The sequence below is a fragment of the Orcinus orca genome, chromosome 6 (genome assembly GCF_937001465.1).
Source record: "Orcinus orca chromosome 6, mOrcOrc1.1, whole genome shotgun sequence".
NCBI classification, from domain to species: domain Eukaryota; kingdom Metazoa; phylum Chordata; class Mammalia; order Artiodactyla; family Delphinidae; genus Orcinus; species Orcinus orca.
Genome location: NC_064564.1, coordinates 111,889,940 through 111,914,442, shown reverse-complemented (window position 1 = coordinate 111,914,442; position 24,503 = coordinate 111,889,940). Strand labels below are relative to the sequence as shown.

At 56.9% G+C, this 24,503-nt stretch overlaps 1 protein-coding gene across 2 annotated transcripts in view; it reads right to left on the bottom strand.

The window, feature by feature from the left end:
• Nucleotides 1-2,069: 2,069 nt before the first annotated feature.
• Nucleotides 2,070-24,503, bottom strand: part of LMX1B (LIM homeobox transcription factor 1 beta) — an 83,915-nt gene continuing 61,481 nt past the window's right edge. The window contains exons 3-8 of one of the 2 annotated variants that reach the window (XM_004269212.3): nt 11,762-11,994; nt 9,308-9,489; nt 9,038-9,115; nt 8,829-8,895; nt 6,673-6,837; nt 2,070-6,364 (exon numbers count right to left, since the gene is read on the bottom strand). In XM_004269212.3, the coding sequence (XP_004269260.1) occupies nt 6,207-6,364; nt 6,673-6,837; nt 8,829-8,895; nt 9,038-9,115; nt 9,308-9,489; nt 11,762-11,994 (883 nt within the window). In that variant the 3' untranslated portion in view covers nt 2,070-6,206. The remainder of the gene's footprint in view (nt 6,365-6,672; nt 6,838-8,828; nt 8,896-9,037; nt 9,116-9,307; nt 9,490-11,761; nt 11,995-24,503) is intronic. The other variant, XM_004269213.3, reaches the window with a different exon arrangement.

Below are 24,503 nucleotides of genomic sequence, written 5' to 3'. Positions count from 1 at the left end.
GGGGAGAAGACAGGCAGGAGAGAGGGGAGCAATGGATTAGCACAGCCCCGCCCCTCCACCCCCCCAAACATTTTTTAGTGACAGAATTTTGTCGGCAAGAGAGCTGGCAGCCCACTGCTGGGAGTGGGGTGGGGGGTTTGAGCTGGGAGTCTCCTCTCTCAGAAGCCTAGGCCTGGGGCTTGGTTGGAGGACCCAGTTTAGTCCTGCCTCTGTGCTGTGCAGTCTAGGCCAAGTGACTTAATTTCTCTGAGCCTCAGTGAGGCCACTCTGAAGGTAGGAGAGAGTTTCCTTGCTCCCTGGGTCCCTGGGCCTGACCTTGAAGGACCAGGTTGCAGGGCCAGAGAGTGTGGGCTTAGGGAGGCATCCGAGGTGGTGTTGAGGCCATGGGTTTACAGCTGAACCTGGTTTTGAGCCCTGGTTCTTCTGCGTCTTGTTGGCTTTGTCATATTGAACTGGTCATTTCCTCCTTCTGAGCCTTGGGTTTCGCTTCTGAAACATGGGACCTTGACATCTGCCTCTCGGGGGTGTGTGGGGTGCAAAGAAAGCGATGAATGGAAGGGCCTCACCCAGAAGCCCCTGGGGCTGGGAGTCACCCGAGGCTGCAGGAGAGAGTGGGGCGGAGCTGCCCCCAGGGGCGCTGGTGCCCCTGATGCACAACCAGGCAGATATGTGCAACGATACACCCAGGTGTGGTTGTGCAAACGTCTTCACTGACACATGGACACAAGTCTGAGACACCCAAACTCCATACATAGATCTAGACAGCCAGCTGCACACCATAAACCAATACGTGCAGACTCCCAGCTTCCTACACAATCTACCCAGGCAGACTGACCCACAGAGCTATTTCCATAGACACATGGGCACGCACGCACACACACTGATACTACCCAAGGTACTCTGAGGAAACTTGAGACCTCAAGGAACATACTTTGAGAACCACATTCCTTGAGTCTCTGCCATCTCCACCCCGCTGGCCCCCCCCATCTCCCCTGGATCCCAGGGCCATGTCCAGCCCCGAGTCCTCAGGATTCCTCAGGATTTGGCCTCAGCTTCATTCTCCCTGTCACATTCCCCTGGGTGAGCTCGCCCACCTTGTGCCTCAGTGACCATCCACCTGGTTGTTGAACACCTGAATACCAGATCTGGTCCTTCTGAGGCTCAGCCCTGTCCAGGACACCTCTTGGGTGCCCCAGAGACCCTCAGCTCCACGTGCCTCAGGTCAGAGTGCTCCAGCGACCCCATCACAGTGATCCAGGTGCCCTGACTCCCCTCTCGCCAGTATCTCCGGGATCTGCCCCCTTCTTTCTCCCCAATTTTACCCTAGTCACAGCCATAGTCATCTGTCACCTAGGTGACCGAGTTGACCCCAGCCTCCAGTCCATCTGGCCTAATTGGATCTATTCTCCACTCAGCATCAGGACCCTGGATGGTCTGGCCTTGCCTCCAGCCTCACTGCTTCTCCCCCAGCCCCAAACTTAGCTATTCTTGCAGTTCAAGAGACTCACAAGATTTTGCCAGCCCCTGAGTTTTTGCACAAGCGTGGAGCGCTCGCAGACACTCCTCCCCATTCAGTGGCCCCATGCGGGCAACTTCCCGTCTCAGCTTAATATGTAGCTGCTTCCAGGAAGCCTTCCATGATGCTCCGCCCCTCCAGATGAGGTTGGGTACTCCTATAGCAAGGCTGCACTGTACCTCAACTGAGTTCACATCACACTGTCTACCTCCCTGAGGCAGGGACCAAGCCCCAGTTCTCAGCCTGGTGGCTGGCACTTAAGGGGCCCTTCATATTGGTTGGGTGAATGAATGATTGTGTTGGGGAAAGGGATGGAATGGGATGGGAGGGATGCATTTGTTTCAAGGATGGAGATGGGTCGGGGTTGGGATAGGACAAGGTTGGGGAGATGACAGTTATGGGATGGGACAAGGGAATGTGTTCGGCTAGACTAGGGACCCCAGGCTCTCCCTTCCTGACCTGCTGACCCTGGTGCCCATTGAGAAATCTGCAGACATCTCATGCAGGAATGGCTCAGGCCCCGCACAGCCTCCCCGCAAGGAGAGGCACCACAGGCGTGTACAGGTTGGTTTATTTACAAATATACTGATGTCTCATCTTTTTTTGTTTCCATTTTCTGCTTTTGTGGGAAGAGGCAGAAGGTGAGAGTGGAGGGCAGGGTGGGGTGGTGATGTAAACGCTAATAAATAATTTAACAATGACAAGTTATTAAATAAAATGTGTCTGGGGATGGCGGGTGGACAGTGAGAGTCTGTACAAGGAGAACAGCAGTGGCCGGTGGCCCGGTCCCCACACCTGGCTGGGCTGAGCTCCCCTGGGACCCTGGAGGGGGCGGGGGCACAGCAGAGACGCCCATTGGAAATGGCACCGTCCAAGGGCCAAACGTTGGAGGGTCCCTCCTGCTCCCCTGGCGCCCAGGCGGCATGTCTACGAGTGTGGGTCCGTGAGCCTTCATGTGTGTCTGGGTGTGAGTGTGTCTGTGTGCGTGCCTGTGAGCGTGGACCCCCTTCCCCGTGGGGCAGAGTGAGCCCAGAGCTGCAGGTTCTCCCACATGGGAGATGAGATTCTCACCCCAGGTGGTGCCCAGAGCTCAGGCTGGGCCCAGGCAGGGGTCAGCCACTTCTCCTTCCCCCAAGCCTCACTGCTAGGGCCCTACTCATCTGGACATGGTGGACCCCCTTACCTCATCCTCTCCAGGAAGCCTCCCAAGATGCCCAGCCCCCTGGCACTGGCCCCTTCTCTATGGGCTCTGCTGAGCCCACAGTCTGACTCTTAGAACCACAGCGTCCCTCTGTGTGGCCTCCCTGGAAGGCTCCACGGGGTAGGTGGTAACACTCGCTGTGTTACCTGGGGCATATTCCTTCCTCTCTCTGAACCTCAACTTCCCCACAGGGAAACAGGACTCGCCTTTTCTCCAGCACTCGCCCTGCCCACCTCTTACTCTCTCCCTCTTCCTCCAGAGACCAGACTGCTACCTCCCCCTTCCCTTGGGCTTCCCACCCAGGCACCATGTGATGGTGATCCCATATCACGGCAGGGGCGGGAGTGGTCCTGGCTACGCACGCCCTCCACCTCAGGTCAAGGCTGCACTTCCTATGCGAAGTGGAAAGAGCCTGGCCATCTCAGCTAGCCCCAGACCCCAGCAAACCTGCTCGGTTCTGTGTGCTTCTGCTGGGTGACCTTCTCTGAGCCTCAGGTTCCTCATCTGAGAAATGGGTCCCCAACAATGTCCAGACAGGCTTGGGGTGGAATGTGTATGCCTCTCCTCCTAGGAGAGAGCCCCTCAAGGCGGGGGGGCCTACATCTTGTGCATCTGTGTCCCCACACCTAGTCCAGGGCTGGGCAGAGTGGGCATCAGAGCCTGGGGGCAGCGAGCTGCAGTACAGCGAAGGTGCTACCTAAACTAGCTGATGGGGCATCTTTGGCACGAGGGGCTGAGGTCCCTCTTGCTTTGACAATCTGTGGGTCATCAGCATGGGTGTCCTGTACCAGTTCCTGGCAGGGAGCAGTGTAATGGCAGAGGCAGAGCCCAGGCTGGAGTTGGGGTTTATGAGGCCCCAGAATGGCAATTTTACCAAGACAAGTCATGCTCCGGCCTGGAGGTCGTTCACCAGACACAGAGGATGAGAAGCTGGCGTGGTGTCCCTATTCTCTGCTCCAGCTCTGTCCCTGACTAGTTGAGAGAGGCCTTGTCCCTGCCCCTCTCCTGGCCCACATTTTCCAGCTGCAGAATAGGGGGTGGACTAGTTGACCCATTCCTGAGGTTCCTTCCAACTTAAAGAGTCTGGGAGAGAAGGGCCAGGCCTACTGGTGGGGGAGAACATCTACCCCTGGACCTGCCCCAGTGCCCCTGGCATGATTTGACTGTGTGGGCGTAAGAGGAGAAAGGGGACCATCTCTCAAGAAACCAGAGTGGCTGCCTAAGGGACAAGTGGTGACCCAGGACCAAGAGATGGCACAGAACCTAGGTGGGCTGAGACTGCAGAAGGACTCAGGACATCAGCTAAGATCGTGTGGAAATTCTGTGTAGAACAAGAAGAGCCCAGAAGGGCCAGGCTGGCTGCTGGGGCCTGAGGGCTGACTCTGAGCCGCGTCTCAGCTCTGCCAGCTCTGCCATGGTGAAGAGTGTGGCAAGACGTGTGTGCAGAAGCCCAGGAGGGGCGGGGAGCTTGGCCTGGGATGCTCTGGAGGGACTGAGGTCTCCCCAGAGGACAGAGAAGCAAAACCACAGAGGATGTTGGTGAACTTTGAGGATCCCAGGAAGGGCCAGACAGAGGGGCCCTTCTCCAGACGGGTGGAGAGACACCCGTCATCCCATCAGCTCAAAGGCTGGACCAGGCAAACTTCTGCAGCCTAGGGCTCAGTGTTAGAATGGAAAGCAGAGCCATGAGCACTGGCCGAGGACACAGTGGCCTCCAGGGGCCAGCAAGGGGTCACTGAGAACAGGGCCCATCAGCCTGGCCTCACTGCCTCTTTTGACAGGGTTAGTAGTTGGGTAGATTGGGGGCAGAGGTTGATACAGTGTATCTGGCTCCTAGCAGGGCGTTTGACAAAATGGTCCACATGCCTTAGGTGAGACACACAGGGCCGACTCCTTATATCGGCAGATGTGCTGAGGAGGGAGAACAAACCAGTGGTCCCAGAGTTGGGGTGCAGAGAAACTCCACAGGCTGGAATGAATCAAATAAGAGGAAACATAACAAGAAAAAAGTCAAGGTCCTTCACTGGCTCTCCAGGGACCGATAAGTGCCCCCTCCACACACACAGAGAAGAGAGTTGTGGCTTAGCTGTCACACATGTGTCAGGGTCAGGGGCTCTGGTTACAAAAGGGCAGGGTGAGTTTCCAAGGTTATGTGCCCTAAACCATTCACTGGGTCTCAGGCCACATTAACAGAGGCAGGGTGCCTAAAGTGGGGGAGGTGATTGACCTCACTTTGGCTGGCTGATGACAGTGGGAAGACTGGGTTATATCTGTTCCATACCTTTAGAGGGAAAGCTGGAGCCAGGCTGGGTGGTACAGTTTAAAAGGAAGAGCTGGAGAAGCTGGAAAAGCCTGGCTTTGAGAAGCGAGGACTCAGGGCTGAATAGAGCAGAGGTGGAATCAGCAGAAAAGGCAGCTGACTTGGGGCCCGATGAAGTCACTGAAGGTTGCGAGGAGAGGCAGAAGTGGCTTGGGCAGGAACCAAACATCCTATGGAGTGCCAAGTGGGTGACTTTTGAGATGCTTTTCCGCCTGGAGGTTCTGCCATTTGGTCTGATTCTACCTGGTTCTGTGGCCTCTGTCTCTGCCCAGGCAGCCCCCACCTGGACAGAAGCTAAGACACATCTGTGTCCACGTGCTTCAAGCTCACCTTATCCTCCTCACTTCCTCCCTCCCCTCCTATTGCTATCAGAGGGGCTCCCTGCCCCTGTCTGGCCGCTTCCCGCTTCCTGACAGGGCAGGGCAGGGCTGACCCGCAGAGGCCTGTCTGTCTCTTTCAGCACGTCTATGTATCTTTGTGCGTTTCCGCATGGGTGTGCCTTTAAGTGTGTGCGTTTGCATGTATGTCTCCATCCCTTTGAGTCAGCCTGGGCTCAACCTACCCGTCCCTGGTCCCGCCAGGATTGCCCCTCAGGGCAGAGCTGTGGTGGGCTTGGCCCACCTGCCAGGCTCTTCCCTACTCCTTCTCCAGGCTCCAGCTGGAAGGGGTGATCCTAGGCTGGCGGGCCTGCCCTCAGAGGCGGGGGAGGTGGGCACAGTGCAGGGCACAGGTACACACACATCTCACACCCACCGTCGTCTGGGGGCATGCACGGGGGCCCTGCCTCGACCTAGGCCCATGCCATGGAGGTGGCCTGGACAGAGAGAGGACATTTAAAAAAATAGAGAGAATTTAAGCTTCCCATAAAAGAGATGGGGAGGGGGAAGGAGGTGATGGAGGCCGAGGTGGGGCTGGGAGATGAGTGGCTGTCCGAGAGCTCTGGGTCCCTGGGGGTGACAGTCTCTGTGGGCAGGACACAGCCCCTGCCCAGGCTGTGCCCGTCTGCCTGTCTGGCTGTGCCCAGTGGGCACTTTAGCCAGGCCCAGTTGGCCGAGGGGAGGGCACCGTATGGCTGTCTGTAGAGTCTGTGCGGGTGGCAGGGCAGCCTCTGCGGCCTGCAGTCCCACCCCAGGGCCCTTGCCCAAGCGTCCGTGCGGCCCGGCTGGCTCTCAGGAGGCGAAGTAGGAACTCTGCATGGAGTAGAGCCTGTCGATGGGGTTCCCCACGCGGGCCTGCAGGGAGCCCACATCCGAGGAGCCGAGGAAGCAGTCGCTGAGGCTGGTTAAGGAGGTATCACTGTCGATGTCGTGGAAGATGGAGTCGTTCCCTGGGGGGCAGAGGCGGTGTCAGCACCGGGGTACAGGAGCCCTGTTGGCCCTACAGGCAGTGTGGCTGGAGGTGAGGGAGGGACAGGATGACCTGCCGACGGTGCCCGACCAGAGGGGTTGGGGGCTGTGGGTGAGGTCTCCAGGGCGCCCCCTTCCGGTCAGGAGGAGGCAGGTGGGCTGTGTCGGAAGGGGCTGCTGGGGTTGGAGGGGGGCCCTGGGGCGGGAGGTGGCTTTTTCGGCCCCAGGCCTGCCAGGTCAGGCAGGGGACAGGGGCCGTGCTGGGGCAGCAGGGGGTCGGGCAGCTTACCATAGGGGTTCATGTGGTCACCTGGCATTTGGGGCGGCGTGAGGCCCTGCTGGAAAGGGTCGCTGCTGCCGTAGGGGCTCTGCTCCATGGCCACGATCTGCTGCTGCGGCGGGGCCAGCGGCGTGTAGGAGGCCATCATGCCCTCCATGCGACTCGACAGGACCTCTGGGGACAGAGCACGCCCTCACTGACTGGCCCTGCCTGCCCTGTCCTGGAGACCTCACAGATGTACCCCAGGAGTCCCATGACCTCCCTCACGACCCCCGAGTCCAGGCTGCCCACTGCGGTCTCTCTGGCCTCCTCCTTCCCAGCCCTGCCCCTGCTGAGGTTGCCTGTGGCCTTCTAGGGTCACTGAGCCTACATATCTGACCCCCCAGCCCGCCAACCTTCCCCAGACACACAGTCCAGCGTCTCTTCCAGAAAGAGCCCTCCCTCCCCACCTCCTCCCTTCCTCCTACAGCCCTGCCCTCCAGGAGCTCCCAGCCTGGGGAAGACAGAGGCTTCCAGTGAGCAGCCAGTACTGATTCGACAACATATGGGTGCAGTGAGTGCCCTGCATCTGGGAGCATCAAGGTGGAGCCCGCACCCCGGCCAACAAGGCTCAGGGAAGGAAGGCTTCCTGGAGGAAGGGGCCCACCACCTCCATGCAAGGTTCAACCAGCCGAGCAGGGGGCAGGCATGCCAGGCTGAAGGGCAGCAAAGGCAGAGAAGAGAGAAACTGCCCTGTGGGAGCAAGGAGCCCAGTCCATGGGGATGGAGCGTGAGGACAAGAGAAGGTTGTGCCTGGGGAGAGAGATGGCTCCTTGGGGACCCGAGCTGAGTGGGGGCTCCCCTGAGGCTGTAGGAAGCCAGTGGAGGGTCTTAGCTGTGGAGCGACTGTGGAGAAAGGCTGGGAGGGTGGAGGCCAGAGGAGGAGACCATTGGGAGGGGTTGGGGTCCGTATTAATGCAGATGTGGGAAAGACTAAGAGGGGCATGAGGGACATGGGACAAGAAACCACTGCCTGATTTGGTGACTGAGCAGATGCAGTACGTGTAGGACAGGACGGGGGAGGTGACGCCTGGGTTCCTGGTGTGGGTACTGGGTGGGTGGTAGTGCCATTTGCTGAGACGGGGTAGGGGAGCTGTAGGGGGTGTTTTGTGCATGTGGCAGCAGGGGCAGCGGTATGAAGTGCAGTATGGGCTGTGATGAGCTCGAGGGGACCGTGGAACATTCCTGGGGAGGCTGCATCCAGGGGGCAGCTGGGAACACCGGAGAGTGAGACACAGCTTGGGAGCAAGCTGGCAGACCTGAAGCCGTGGCTGCAGCCCCAGAAGGCTGCGCCGTCTCGGGAGAGGGGGGCGGAGAAAGAAGACAGGAAGAGCTGGGCTCTGAGGCCATGGCCTTGAAGCCCAAGGTCCAGCCTGGGACACTGGTCTGGCCCCAGAGTTCTGAGGAGAGGGGCTGCCCATCAGTCCCTTGGCAGCCGCCTCAGACACCCCGGCTCACCTGGGAGCAGGCAGCTGAGGCCCCTTCCCCAGTTTGGCGGACTCAGGGAGCTCCCAGTGCCCTCCCTTCAAGACCTAGAAGGCTCCATGTCCCCATGGGGCCGGGGAGGCCAGCCCCAGCCCAAGTTGTGGAAACAGCATCTGGGCAAAGCCCAGTCCACGCTGGACTCCTCAACACCTTCAGACTTTCTCTGGAGACTTCTGCGAAATTCTACTGTAGGCAGTAGGGTGTATGGTCATGTTAAAAGCACAGGCTTAGAAGCCCTACACTCCGGGCTGAAGCCTGGCTGTGCCCCTTACTAGCTGAGTGATCCCAACAAGTCCCTTAGTCTCCCTGAGCCTCAGTCTCCTCATCTGTGAGATGGGATGTAACGATGCCCTTCCTCTCAGGGATCTGTGAGAATTAAGTGAGACGGAACGTGTGGAACGGTGAGAACAGTGCCTGGCACACCGCGTCGCTGTTTTGAATATGGAAATTCTGCCACCCCTCTGGGCCACCCACCCTGCCATCTCCCCTCCTGTGTCCCACGGCCCCCACTGCCTGTCTCCTTTACTGATCTCAGCAGGTTCCAAGGCAGCGCAGCTCCCTGAGCTCTGATCACCTTGGCGGGAGGTTTCTTGGGAGTCTAGTTACAGAGACTGAGCCCCACCCCGGGCCGCCCTGCTCACCTTGGCCCAGCCGCTGGGAGTTCTGCTGCTCCTGTTGCTGCTGGTGCCGCCGTGCCAGCTTCTTCATCTGCAGGAGACACAGTGTGTGCCAGTCTCCGCCTCCAGCCCCCCTTCATTCCCACGCCACCCTCATCAGGCCCCTGGTCTTCTGCCTGCACCCCCTCCCCATCCCACCCCTGTCCAGCGGGGTGGCAGGTGCCTGTACTCACCTTTGCTCTTTGGTTCTGAAACCAGACCTGGACCACACGCACGCTGAGGCCCGTCTCTGCCGCCAGCGTCTCTCGGACCTGTCCATAGAGAAGGAGACGGGTCAGGCCTGGGGGTAGGCGGGGGGGCAGCAGCTGGGAGGCAGCAGGTTTGGGGGGATGGGCGGGGAGGGGGAGGGACGCCCAGCCCCCAGCAGGAGCAGAAGGGGTGGTGTCTGGAAAGGCAGCGCGTTCGGGGCTGTCAGCCTCCACCCCACCCCAGGCGCCCCTCACCTTCCGGCAGGGCTTGGAGGAGACCTCGAAGGAGGCCTTGAAGGCTCTTCGCTGCTGCGTCGTGAGGATGGTCCGGGGTCGTTTGGGCCTCCGCGGGTCCTTTCCGTCGTCCCCACTGCCCTTACTCTGGCTGCCCTGTCCCTTGGCTGGCTTCATGTCCCCATCTTCGTCCTCGCTCTTCACTGTGGGGGACACACCCCAGCCTGTCAGCCTTGTATCCTCAGGCAACTTGCTACCTGATGGGATCCCATCACCTCCTGCTAACACCTGCCACGACTCCCCAGTGCCCTCGGGGTAAAGACCACCCCCTTCCCCTGACCCATAGGCCCTGCCTATCTAAGCTCTCATCTCCCATCCAGGCCCTGTGTGTCCCCTTCCTCAGCACACACTCCTCACTTTCTTATCTTGGACCCCCAGGGAGACCTGAACCAAGGCCCCCAGACCGGCTCTGCTGACAACACACAGGCAGACACACACAGGAAGGCACCCTGGTGAGCAGGCAGAGACACACAGGCACGCATGCATTGCACACTCAGATGCGTACACGTTCAGAATGGTAGAGGTACAGGCCCACGTGGGGACAGGTATGGGCACTGCAGAAGCACGCAGGTGTACACATGTGGCTGGACACACTGAAGGGAGCATAGGATGCTCACTTGTGGCCGATCTGCTGTCCTCATCAGGCCCATGGCCCACCTGAGGAGAGATGCTGGCATCTGTGTTCATTCTGGCCCTGGGCTTCCCCTGACCCATCTTGCCTGGGACCCACCTTGTCCTGCTGGCCTCCGGTGCCCGGGAGACCCCAGCCCAGCATGTCAGCCTTTGGGAAAGCCAGTTCCCACGGCACTAGCCCAGCACTAGCTGGGCCTCACGGCCCAGAGAGGAGGCTACCAGGAGCCTGCTTCCTTGGAGCTTCCAGGGACTAAGAATTGATGGGCAAAGACGCACACCCCAGACGTTCTCACACAGGAGTACTTGTGACCATGACATGTGCACACGTACACACACACACGTAGAGGTGCATGCTCACAGGCAGGGACATACAGACATGTACACATCTGAACAGACACACACACCTGCATGCAGAAGCGTGTGTATTCACCCGGAGGCACACCCACACCCACTTCCATGCCCGAGTTGTGGGTCTCAGAGATGCCAGCCCCAGACAGATAGCAGAGCATCCCTCCCACCCCCCATGCCTCCTGCTGACCCCGAGTCTGAACTGGCCTCCTTTCTCCTAGACCATCTTCCTCTGAGCATGACCCCTGTGGAGGGGACCTCCCTCCGAGAACCCCTCCCTAGGCCTGGCATGAACGTGCCAATGGCACCTGGCTGGCCTCTGCTCTCCCACAGGAGCCCAGGCAGCCTGGCCGCCGTGGTGCCCTGCCCAGGGATGAACAGAGGTACAGGTGGTGGGAGCTCACACCTCCTCCAAAGGCTCTGGCAGGGACAGCGCTCCTTCGTGTGGGCAGGTCCTGTGACCATGGGCTCCAGGTTCCCCACAAGGCCCAGCAGATCAGGGCACCTCCTCCCCACACCCCCTGCTCCAGTCCATCTTCGCCACCCCCAGGAATGACAAGGTGCCAGCCTGCTCCCTGACTTTTCCCTCCTTAAGACTTGTTCCCAGCTGGCCCTGCCCTTCCTGCCAGGAGGGCTCCAAACTGGTAAAGTCTTTTGGGGGCTGGAGCAGGGTAGAGAGGAGGCTTCACCCCGGGAAATGGAGTCTCTCCCTCCACCACCGAGGGCCCCAGTCTCCCCATGCAGCGGGGAAAAAAGGGAATAGCTTGGGGCTGCTGCTCCCCACTGCTGAAGGCTCTGGGGGGCGATGCAGAAAGGCTGCATCAGATCAGACAGCTGCAGCCTGCAGGCCCAGTGCTGGGAGAGACCCCTGGGATGCTGTGCTGTCGGGGTGGGGGGGCCACAGCAAGGATAAGAGCAGGGGGAGGGTGGTGGGCCAAAGAGCAGGGGGTGTGGCAGCATGTGTGTGCAAGCTACAGTACATGTAAGCATGTGGATGAACGTGTGCAGCCACACGCATAGGTGTTGACTGCGTGAGTGTGCTGGGGCGTGCGTGCACATGTTGTTTACATGGGTGTGGGCTTCTGCATGCTTGGGCATGTAAGCACATGTCTACACATGGACATGTGTCTGTGTATTTACACTCCTGGGCATGGGTATCCACACATGCATTTTATGTGCTTGGGTGTGTGCATCTGTGATCACATGCACCTACACCTGTGTGTCATAGTGTCCAGGTACATTCGTGCGCCTGTGAGGCTGTGCACACGTGTCTGTGTGCACCCCACATGTGCACGTGTGTACTGAACCCATCAGTGCGCGTGCGTATCGGATGTGGGTGCAGTGTCTGTGTATAGTGCAGGTCCTGGGGTCACGAGTGGGCTTCTGCAGGGGCGGCTCTCCCCACCGCCTGCCCCAGCTCCAGGCGCAGCTCACCGGAGTCGGACTCGTCGGGGCTCACGGAGCTGAGCAGGTCCTTCTCCTTCTCGTAGTCACCTTTGCACAGTAGCTGGCCCTCCTTGAGCACAAACTCGTCGCCCTTGCGTAGCTGCCGCTCACACACGCAGCAGCAGAAGCAGCCCAGGTGGTACACGCACTCCAGCGCCCGCATCACAAACTCAGTGGGGGCGATCTTCTCCATGCAGCCGCTGCACTTGGCCGCGAAGAGCCTGCAGGTGCAGAGTGGGCGCATTGGCTGGGCTCAGTGGTCCCTCCCAGAGGCACTGCCCACAAAGCACCTCTGCCTCCCGCCACGCTGACCCTCTAGCTCAAGTGGGAGAGGCCCTCCCTGAGCACAGAGCCAGACAGTGGGAGCCCTACCCCCTTGGCTCACAGGGCCCTGGCGGCCTCACGGTGGGCACTGGGCAACCTGCCCGGAGGTGCCTTCTGGGAGCATCAGCTCAGGGTCATTCCCGCTTAGAGACACAGTGGCCACTAGAGGGCAGAGTGCAGGTTCAGCCTCCGCCTTCCCTGGGAGCCAGGTGGGCCCCTGCCCTGAGGGGAAGGCCAGGCAGCCCACAGGTCCCATCTACCCTTACTCTAGCACCGGCTCTCCTCCTCTCTGCCCCTGCCTCTCTCCCCCACATCCAAGCAATCCCCAGCCTTACCCAGCCCATCAGCCAGCCTGGGTCCCTCCTCTCCTGCCTGAGGGCTGCCCCAGTGCCCTCGCTGGGTTCCTGGCCTCTCCAACCCTTCAACTCACCCTCCAGGATGACAGCCAGAGGGATCTGTCTAAAACACACATCTGATCGTGCTGCTTCCCTGCTCCAGACTCTTCCATGGCTCCCTAGTGCCCTCCGGAGAACCTTCAAGTTCCTGAGTCTGGCACTCAGGCCCTTCACAGTCCTGCCTCTTCTCTGACCCCTCTGCTCCCCGAGGCTTCGGCCCCATGGAACAGCCTGCAGTCTCTCCAGAGCACCATCACCTTGGCTCTTCAACATGTTCTGGGCCTTGCCTTGGCTACCACCTGCTTATCCCTCATCTTAGGTTAGGAATCTACACCGTGAACAGATATTCACGGAGCACGTATGGTGTACCAGCCGCTCTTCTAAGCGCTCTGCATGCAGAAATGCGTTTCATCCTTGCAACAACCCTATGAGGCAGGAAATATTAATCCCATTTTAGAGATAAGGAAACTGAGGTGCTGGGAGGCAGAGTCACATGCTCAGGGTCACGTGGGTAGTAAATGATGGAGCCGTCTCTGTTCCCGGGCCCGATCCAGTCCCTCCGTGACAGGGAGGATCCATCTTCCATCTCCGGAGACAGAGCTGAGGGTGGGGGCAGGGGTCTTCGTGACTCCGGCGAGTGTGCAGAAAGAGTCTGAGCAGCAGGGCCCCGCCTCTGCCTGCACCTACTGACCGCTCCTCCCGGCCCCCGATCCCTGTCACGTGCCCTGCTCTGTGGGAACAACACTTTGATGGAAAAATTTATGAAGAATCAAATTATTGCTGCTGGGAGGGAATTAAAACCATTTTTCATTCCCCACGTCCCCGGGCCACGTCTGCGGGCGCCACCTGGGGAGCACTGTGCACATCCCATCCCTCTTTATGGCCCGCCATCACAGGCACAGATTACAGCTGCAATTCTCTACTAATCGGTTCTGGAACAGAAACGGCCATAAATGCGAGGCTCTCGGCCTGCCTCCCTTCCCGAGGCTGCCATCAGCACCGCCCACGGCAAGCTGGTGGGACGCAGTGGGCAGGGCCATTCCGAGCTCTGCCTGCTGCCCTGGCCAGGGCACTCAAACTGGGGACACCCCAGCAACCCCTGCCACCCACCTCTAGTCTAGCCAGCAGACTCCTACTCATCCTGCAATGCCCAACTCCAATGCCACCTCCTCTGGGAAGCCTTCTTTGATGCTCCAGTCTGGGGGAGGTGGCATCCTCTATGCTTATCTCAGGCCTCAGTTCCCTCTACTATAAAATGGGGATGTCAACAGGACCTCCCTCAAAGGGCTGTTGTCAGGATTCAATGATACTGAGCATTTAATTCAATGAATGAGTACCACATCAGAGTGATGGCACATGGCCCTGTCAGCTCCCAGTTCTACAGAGGTCCACCTGATCCTCAAGGAGGCCTCAGTGTTTGAAAAGGCCATGAGTGAAGGCTTGAGGGGGTGCAGAGGCTCAGGCAGACAGGACCCCACTGGCCCACACAGTGCATGCCTTCACAGCGGTATATGAGATGGATGCAGCTCCAATTTGGCCCTTTGGCTGGAGACCTTTGTTCAGGGTGCAACCCACTCAGCTGTCCATGTACCCTAAGCAGAGGCCCTTAGGAATCTGGCTGGCCCTCCAACTCTGCCAAGGGGCTAGGGAAGGAGCTAGGTTTGCAGAACCTGCTGCTCTGACATGGAGGACACTTCTGCCTTGCCCCTCTCACTGCCTCCTTGTCCCTCTCCCCACACTCTACCTCCTGACCTGGCGGCCCCACTAAGGGCTGCAGCCTGGCCTCTGTGGCCCACGGGTGGACAGGCAATGGCTGCATCTCTGTGTCACCATGTCAGGGCCAGGGCCCCAGGCTGGGTTGGCACACCTTGGGCGGTTCCCAGAGAGGAGGCCCTCTTAGTCAGTGGGAGGGGGCAGCGGGGGGGGGGGCGGGGGAAGGGGTGTGTGACCCGCATTTGCAGGCGCTGCCACCATGCAGGCTTCGTTCAGAACAGCCCCGCTAATGCCTTGGCAGCAGGGGGTCGATTGCTACTTTCTCCAAACTCATCAACACAATCTATTATTAATACTTCTCCAAAGCCTCGGTGCCGCCATCACAGAGGCAGCGCCAGCCACTCGGGGCATCATCTGTTATCTAGATTGCAAAAACTCGGGAAATAAAACAAACTGCACACTTTATAAACAGAATGTGCCATTCGTTTGGTCTCCAAGCATCTCTCCACCCAATAAAACATCGGGGGGGGGGGGACGCATGAAATACTCGCTCCCAATTATGGGGCTGCCTTTGTCTACCGTGCCAGGGTGAGAGCTACCAACTGCATGCGTGGGAGGGGCTGGGGTGCCAGCGGGGTGCCCTCCTCTGCGAGCCCCCCACTCCCTCCTTCGATCCCTCCCACCATGAAGGATCGGTGGAACCAGCCATTGAGAAGCAGCCCCAGCTACAGGCGGGTGGCACTGGAATCAGATGGACTCGGGTTCAATGCCTGTTTCCACCACTTGCTCGTTTGTGACTGAGCAAGTAATTTCCTCTCTCTAAGCTCACTTATCTGTATAATGGGCTCAGCAACACTGCCTGTTTCTCAGTGTGAAAATGCAGTGAGTTGTCAGAATAAAGCTGTGAGCACAGAGGGAGTGACTGGGGGCTGGGGCGGGCCTCTCCGTGAATGCTGCCCAGAAGCTGCAAATACTGACCAGAGATGTAGAGTTGCTCAGGCTGAAAAGCTCCGGGCCACCCCGCCTCCCTTCCCCTCCTGCCCCAGAGATGCTCCAGAGCCTGATGTGAAAGGCCCGGAAAGCATCGAGGGCACTGGATTTGCAGCCCTGGTCCTGCTCTCCATCCTGACCGGCTCTGTGACCCTGGGCAAGTCTGAATCTCACTTTCCTCATCTGTAAGATAGGGACAACAGTCCCCACTCCCCAGCTGGCCTGGGGATTCCAGATGGGTGTGTTGCTGCTTCTCACACTTGGGCTGGGAGGCCAGGATGGGGCAGGCCCCGGGGTCAGGGGACGATGGGGTGCTGTGGGGCAGCTCCGAAGCTCTGGCCGGGGGTGGGGGGAGCTCCCTGTGGCTTTCCCTCTAGCTGCCCTGCCCTCTCGGTGTCAATCCCCCTGCCCTGGCTCCTCCCCCAATCCAGAAGCTCCAAATCTAGACGGCAGCTTCGTGACCACAACACAGACACACAGGCTTGCTGGCAATCCACACAACCCCCTCCCCGTTTTTCATGTAAACCGCCGACCCTTTTCTCCTCAGGCTGTGACTACAAGCTAGAACGCCATTCCCCCTCTCCCACCCTCTGCCTGGCGAATATCTGTTTATGAAGGATTTGGCTTGGGCATCCCTTCCTCCAGGAAGCCCCCTTCTCCTCTCCAGTCTCAGATACTTCTCCTGACGACTGCACTTTACGTATTTCCAGGTGCACCTTACCCGTGGTCACCTCTGTGTCTTCAGTGCTGAGCCTAAGTCCCTGTATACACTAAGGTGAGCAGTGAATGTTTGCTGAATGAATGCTGGACCGTCCAATATAGCCCTGTTCAGCCCGTGAGGCAGGGCAAGTCAGTCCCCACCCCCAAGCTGGTCTGTGGGAAGCTGGTCTGTGGGAGCCTCACCCACCTGCCCTGGGGAGACAGGACCACCTGGGAGGGGAGCTGTGTGGGGGGCAGGAGGCTAAAGCAGGCAGCCTGGGGTTCCCTTCTGGCTTCATAACTTTTCCCTGTGTGACTTTGTTCAAGATAGTGAGCCTCAATTTCTTCATCTGTAAAATGAGAATGATGGTACCTACCTATGGGGTTGTTGGGAGAGCTGAATGCATGTGAAGCCCTCGGCCCTGTGCTGGCGTGAAGAAGGCATCCCACAAGAGCAGGCTTCTGCCTTTCTCTTGTTCCACGTGAGTCCAACATGCTTTCATTGATTATCCTCGCTGGGGTCTCCCAGGGGCCCCTGGGAGCAGCCTTCCTGATGCAGGTCCCAACCATTCCCCCTTCTCATGACCACCCTGGGTTCTCGATCCATCCTTCTAGCTTCTGTCTGGCCTGGGCTGGACAGAGCACTCCTGGCTCAATTCTCTGTCTGTCTCATTAATATCATTGAGCTCAGTTAACATCTAACTGCATCACCCCATTAAGTCCTCACAGAACCCTAAAAGGAAGATGTTTCCATTTCCGTTTCACAGATGAGCACGGGAAGATGCAGAGGGCAGGTTCAAGGTCACATGGCAGCATCACCATATACTCCCTCCCTGCTCTGTGCATCCAAATGTTTCTTTGTTCATCAATTACCCTGGCCCTTTGCTCTGAGTATCATGCCCACGTCTGTCTGCCCTCAAGGCTCTGAACACCCCGAGTTCTTATTACTTGGCATAAGCCCAGCACCCAGTTTCTTAAACCAAACTGAACATCTCCCCCTCCCCCAGGATCATCTGTGATTGCAGCTTAAGAAATTACCTTTTTCGGGATGTCCTCTTAAAGAGTCCCAGGCTACGACAACATGTCTCCATTTCCTTTGAGTTTTTATTGGCTTATTTATTTAATGCTCAATTTATGAAACTCATAAAGCTAATAAACAAAACTCAGAAAGCCAATTTTTTGGGGAGCATTTGAACGTGGATTACAAAATGATTAATTAATTTCTCTTAAACCATTGACACCTGCAGTGATACATGCAGTACAGCTGATTCTCTTACCTCTGATAAAACTGGTTTTCTAATGTCCCGCGGCCCCTCCAGCCTCTCCTCACGGGTTTTCATCCCCAGATCTTGGAGTCCACACAGCACTCATTAGGCTTGGAATCCTGGCTCTGTCACTTCCTTGCACTGGAAGCTTACACAAGTCCCTTCTCCTCTCTGAGCCTCAGTGACCCCATCTGTCCAGTGGGGATGATGGCCTGGGCGCATCCCCCCAGGCTCAACACGTGGTGATCATGATCTCTCCAAGACTGTCCAAGCACCAGTTCACTATCCTTGCTGAGTAGAAGCTCCTCGGCCTCCTCCTCCTCACTGTACTGCCATTCCCAGACCCCCATCACTGCACTTTACAGTTTATGTAGCCTCTTGCTGGGTTCTCAGTCCAAGAGCTCCCAACAGTTATAGGATAAGCCCAAAGATCTAATCATGGCATTCAAAGCCCCACTCTACCCCTGTCACACCTGGCCTCAGATGCTCTGCTACAGCTGCCACACTTCTCATTGTTCCCTGAACACAGCAAGTCCCTTCCTGCCTCCTTAGCACCTAAAATTCCAACTGACTCTACGACCAATCTTCTCAACCCCTTCCCTTTACTTCTCGTTGAACTCCTCTTCATCCTTCAAGACCCAATTCAATTGTCACCTCCTCTGTGAAGCCTTTCCTGATACCCACAGATCCAGATACTTGTGTGTCTGAAGCCCCCACTGACTTAGAAATAAGGAACTGGGTCTAATTCAATCCCCTACCCTTTGCTCTGGCGTTGAGTTGGTGGTTAGTGACTATTTGTTGAGTGAATGAATAACCTTGGGAGAAATGAAATGGGCAGCCAGGTAGGACAATAGAATATTGGCTCCTCTGCTTCTGGGGGGGGGGTCTTAGAATACTACCAGCTAACAAGATAAGTGAACTTGCCCTCCCGTGCCCCCTCCAGAGCTAAACAACCCGGAATCCAGTGTCCCAATTTTTTGTCAACGAAGTTCTATACATCACTCCTGTTGGGCTGGGAGTCCTGCAGTAACACCCCCAACATCCGCACTGCACTGCCATCCATAGCTCACAGGGAAAGCCCTGGGAGTGCCAAGTTGGTATAAAATGACTTCCCTGACCTTTAAGTGATTGGGCCAGGCCTGGACACCTGACTCAAGCTGGGCCAACTAGACCCTCTGTCCTGTGTCTCCTCCTTCTCCTGCTCATTCAAGGGCCCTTTTAACAGCCCCCCACCCCCATCCTCGTCGTCAGAGGTGTGACTTTCCACATCTCCAACACCAGCTATGTGGCCTTGGGTCATTCACATCCCTTCTTTGAGCCTCAGTTTCCTCTTCTGTAAAATGGGGGTGTTAATCCTTCCCTCACCTGGTGATGTGAGAAGGCCTAGTCCAGAGGGCATCTTGGCAGGTGTGTAGTCCCTCTCGCCCCCCAGTCTAAGTGTCACGTGGTGCCCAGTGCAGGCTCTGGAACCTTCTCTTCTGCACCTCCAATTTCAAGTCTGAAGCCCCCATCACATCGTTGGGTCTGAGTTCTCCCTGAGGTATGAGCTTCTGTGAGACCCTCCCCCAGGGCCACACTGGGGACCAGGGAGATTCTGGACCTGGTTTCCCTTCGGGCCTCTCCAGGCCCAAGTCCCACAGTTCCTGGAAGCACTCCCTCCATGGGGACCACGAGGCTTGGCACCTGGAACTGAAGGCCCTCTGTCCCCACTGTCCACACCTTCACGGATTCACCCAGCAAACACCCAAGGAGTCTGACTCCGTGCCAGGCTCATGCAAGATGTTTGGGGAACAGTCAGATCATATCTCGTCCCATGGGAGCTGGCATAATGTGACATGTGCTTTGACGGGGTACACTCAGCAGGCTGCGGTGGGCATAGAAAGGCATGATAGTCAATCTGGAGGAGAGCTGGGGACTAACTGGGAAAGGTGACATGACACAGAGTTAAAAGAACTTGGTCCTGGAGGCAGAAAGAACGGTCTGAAGAGTCTCAGTCCCAGCTCTGTCACCTACCAGCTGCCTGACCTTGGGGCCAGCCACCTCTACTCTCTGAACCTGTTTTCCAGTCTGAAAACTCGGACCACAATCCCCACCTAACATGTGATCATGGCCCCATGTTTGCCCTCTCTGTGCCACACCTCCACAGGCTGGCGTGGGATCCCAGGATGGAGTGGCCGCAGAGCACTAGGACAGGCCCCCATATAGGAAGTGCCCAGGAGGTGGCTCGTATTAGTATGGCTCCTGGGACTGTGGCGTCTATGATGATGCTGGTTGAGAGATGAGCTGGAGTTCACAGGAGCCGAGGGGACAGGACTCCAGACATTCTTGGGGGTCCAGCTGCTGCTGCTGGAGGCTGCCTGTCACTTGCAGGAGCTGATGCGGTGAGAGCAGGCAGAGGGAGCTGCCTGGCCCCCTCCCTCCCCGACTCGTTGACATCTCCCCCACGTGCCTGCCGCGTCCTTATCATTCCGCGCGTAGCTGGTTTTTATTTTGAGACAAAAAGGGGCCTGTTGATGGGGATCCAACTCAAACCAGCTGCAAACATCTGCTTTGATGCGGCGGCGGCGGCGGCGGGCCAGGCGGGCGGCGGCGGGAGCCGCAGGCGGGGGCCCCGGTGCGCGCGCGTCAATCACGCGGCTGGAATGCTTGGCGTGGCCGGTCGCTGGGACCGGCGGCCGCCGGCGCGCGGGCCTCTCCGCAACCTAGCCGCGCCGGGGCCGGCCTGCCGTGAGGGCTGCCCCGGCGCTTCCCGCGGGCGCACAGACCCAGCTGTGCGGGGCCGCTGGCTCCAAGGCCCTTTGATCCCGGCTCGGGGCGCTGTCGGGGAGCCCGCAGCCGGGGCTCGAGGTCACGGGTCAGGGGCAGGGAGGGACAGGCCCAGCTGGGAGCCCGGGGTACCATCCAGGGGCCAGCCTGGCCAAGCAGGCACACATTCGGTGATTCCACACATATTTATTTGGCACCTACTACGTACCAGGCACTGTCTGGAGGCTGGGGATAAAGCAAGGAGTCAAATGGACAGTCTCTCCCAACCCCGCCCCACCAGCTTCCAATCTAAAGGGTGAGGGACAGGCAACAGCTAGATCTCTAGCAGACAGAGTGTAACAAGTGGTAAAAATGATGAATAATAAAGAGGCAAAGAAGAGCGGCGGGGCGGGGCAGGGCGGGGGCAGGGTGTGTGTGTGTGTGTGTGTGTGTGTGTGTGTGTGTGTGTATGTGTGTGGCCAGGAGATTTAGAAAGAACAGGCAGAGGCCTTAGTGAGATATCTGGGGAAAAGGGGTTCCCAGCAGAGCGAATAGCAAGTGCAAAGGTCCTGAGGCCTGAGTGTATCTGGGGTGTTGGAGGAAAGACAAGGAGACCCATGTGGCTGGGGCAGGTGAGCAACAGGGGAAGGGGCTAGGAGGTGCAGGTAGAAGCTGGGGGGGGCAGGTCACGTGGGGTTTTGGAGGGAGGGTTTTGAGCAGAGGCAGGGTGTGATCTGATTTGCATTTTAATCAGGTTCCTCAGGCAGCTGTGTGGGGGCCCAGAGATGCTTTGGGAGTTTGTCTCAATAATCCAGGCAAAAGAATGTCAGTTTAGACCAGGGAAGGTGCTGAGAAGTCACCCTACCTGGGATGCATTCTGAAGGTAGACAGGGACACGAGAGAATGTGAAAGAAAGGATAGAGGCACAGGTGAGTCCAAGATTTGGGGGCCTGAACAACTGGAAGGATGGAGTTGCCACTAAATGAAATGGAGACCGAGGTGAGGTGGGGGAGGGGAGAGTCAGGAGTGCAGTTCAGGACATGTTACATCTGAGCTGAATTCTAACAGCCATGTGGATGTGTCCAGAGGGCAGTTGCATGTACGAGTCTGGTGTTCAGAGAGAGGCCCTGGGCTGGAGACACTGGGAGCTGCCAGGATGGAGACATACACGCTCACACACATACACACTCCTACAGAGTGAGTTATACGTGGCGTGGCACCTGATAACTAGTCTCTCACCTTTGGGGCTCTGACCCCTGGGGGTTTAGGGGCAAGGCCCAGACTCTGCCTCAGGAGTTGCTTTTCCATTTGGGGATATTGGGGCTTCTCCGGGGACCAGACCTCTCTTGGTGACATCAGGGAGAGACAATCAATGGTGCAGGGCAGGTGGAAGGTGGAGCATCACGCCCCTCTGATCATCCTCCACCTGCCTCTTCCTGCCCTCCAGCCAGGGCCTACAGCAGCAGAGGTCTATGTGCTCCAGGCCAGGCCCCAAGCTAAGTCTTTACCTGTATTATTTCATTAACCCTTGGGTTGACGCTCTTCCCTCTTTTTTCTGCCCTTCCCTGGTGAATTCCATTCATTTGATAATTAATTTATTCACTCATCCATCAACATTCACTGAGCACCTACTATGAGCCAGGCCCTATGCCTTCTCTTCCCACCTGCTCATCAAACCCCTCTGAGCTGATCCTAGGTTCCCTTACCCCATTCTCACTGAGTCACCAGCTCCAGGTTGCCAAATCCAGCAGCCATTATTATTATTAATTTTCTATGTTTGATTTTATTTTATTTTATTAATTAATTTATTTTTTTGCGGTACGCGGGCCTCACTGTTGTGGCCTCTCCTATTGCGGAGCACAGGCTCCGGACGCGCAGGCTCAGCGGCCATGGCTCACGGGCCCAGCCGTTCCGCGGGGGGTGGGATCTTCCCGGACCGGGGCACGAACCCCTGTCCCCTGCGTCGGCAGGTGGACTCTCAACCACTGCGCCACCAGGGAAGCCCTATTTTATTGTTTTTTTGAAACATCAATTTTTATTATTTTTTAACATCTTTATTGGAGTATAATTGCTTTACAATGGTGTGTTAGTTTCTGCTTTATAACAAAGTGAATCAGCTATACATATACATATCCCCATATCTCCTCCCTCTTGCATCTCCCTACCACCCTCCCTATCCCACCCCTCTAGGTGGTCACAAAGCACCGAGCTGATCTCCCTGTGCTATGGGGCTGCTTCCCACTAGCTATCTATTTTACACTTGGTAGTATTTATAAATCCATGCCACGCTCTCACTTCATCCTAGCTTACCCTTCCCCCTCCCCATGTCCTCAAGTCCATTCGCTATGTCTGCGTTTTTATTCCTGTCCCAGCAGCCATTATTATTGTTATTATTACTTACTAAGATTTATTGTTTCCTACATACCAGGCCCTGTGCCTTATTTGCACACATACTCCTCCCCCATAAGACCCCTTAGAGACGGGCTCTGGCACTCTTTTCATAAGACAGGAAAGTGGTGCTTGGAGAGGGTAACACAGCCGCTCAGAACTGTGAGAACTGGGATCGAAGCTGGGACGGGCTGCAGAGCACGCCCTCCCAGCCTCGCCTCCTGGCTTCCTGGACCTCCCTGTGCTTGAAGCCCTCTCTTGCCTCAGCCTCATCCTCCCTGCCCGCCACTCGGAATGACTCTGCACTTGCTCGGTTCATTAGCTTAGCGCTGTGGGCCCATGACCTGGGCTGGGCCTGGGGGTGCCGAAGGTACAGATATGAGGGGCTGAAAACACAGCAAGATAAGAAACCACACACACCACAAGATGTAGAGGCCTTTGGATTTCTCTCCAGGGTCCTGAGTGGCCAGAATAGGCCAGGCCCAAGGCTGTGGCCTAGGAAGGGCTGAGCGATCCAGGACAGGGCCTGAGGAAGTGTAAGGTCAGTGGGGTGGGGGAGAAGGACTGACTTCCTGGAGGAGGGGGCTATAAAGAGTGTAAATAATTGAAAGGGGCAAGTGCTGGCTGGGATGCGAACAGGAGTGTGTCCAGTCCCAGTGTCTGGGCTCTGGGTAGGCAGGGACAGAGGAGCAGAGAGGCCGTTCTGGGAGGGAGGGGTTGGATAAAAGCAAAGCCATGAAGAAAATGGAGGCCATTTTCAGGGTTAGGGAGACAGTGGTTCAGAAAGGTTGGAGCTTAGGTGAGAAAGGAGAAGGGTCAAGCCAGAGGCCTTGAATGTTGGGCTAAAGAAGATAGACAGGTCAGGTTTCTTTTGTTTCCATCTACTCATCCACACACACACCCATGCACGCATGTCTCCATCCACCCACCTGCTGGGCTATCCACCCATCTCCCACCCATCCACCCTTCTCAGCCATCCATCCATCCATCCAACGTATACTCAGGCATTCGCTCTGTGCCAAATCCTGTGCCATGATTCCTCCTCTTAAAAGCAGAAACTGCCTTTTAAGGCTTACTGGAAGGCTTGTTGATTCTGTAAGCATTCACCTAACACCCACCATGACCAAGTGCTGTGCTAGGTGACGAGGAATCAATGGGGAACAAGATATTCCAGGGGAAAGAGGTCTCAGAAGGAGATATCCAGGGCACCACAGAGCCTAACAGCTGACCTCACTGATGTTTTGGCCGCATCATTCTGACCCCAAGGATTCTGGACTCCCTATACATAGACCACGGCATTTTAATTAGGGTTATAACAACACTGATAAACTCCCTTTGAGCAAGTGTTCTGGAACAGACTCCATTAAGGCAATTTAATTTTTTGACCAATTTTCTTTCTAGTGCAGTTAAATAATTTACAAGTTTTTCCATTTCCATTTTACTAAAATTATTTTCATTGAGATGAACTATTTCCCATGAACAATTTTTGATAAAGATTTACTTCACTGTCAGGTTTGTGCCTGTATTGTATCTTACTGATTATCGGGATTTGACTCTTCGGTTAATTTGTAGCCAGTGACACATTTTACCATGAGCAGTTTCACTGCTGTCAGTTGCATTTTGTACTGCTTAATTTACCAAGTTAAATTTACCCCCAGGCTCAGGTGGTTTTTAATGTTAGCAACAAAATCACCAAAGTTGATGACCACAAATTTTACCAGGCAGCCAATGAAAAACACGCTCAGGGTCAAAACTACGGGTCAAGACAGCCTTGTGGTATCTTATGTTGGGTGCGAAATGTCCAGCTTCAGCTGGGACCCCATGGACTGAGTGTGCTCTTTCTTACTCAGTGATCTCTCCCCTGACACCTCCCTCTCCCACTTAGAACCCCCAGGTTCTGGTGGCTGCTTCTCTACACTCTGGTCACGAGCCTGAGTTTGTCAAAACAGCCCTTAAAGCTGGCACCCAGCAGCCCACTGCTCAGCACAGACCTCCATGGGCCAGAAGAGCCGTCTGCTCCCTTATTCCCTACCGTATACTCCTCTTAAAGCAGCCAGAGGTAATACTGTTAGCCCAGTCACTGAGGGCTTCACTGCCCAGTCTCACGAGATCTGGACCACCACCACCCCCCCGCCCCGCCTCCCAGATGAACATACACACACACCTGTACTCTTGCTGTCCAGTTTCTGAACTGCACACTGGCATACGTTC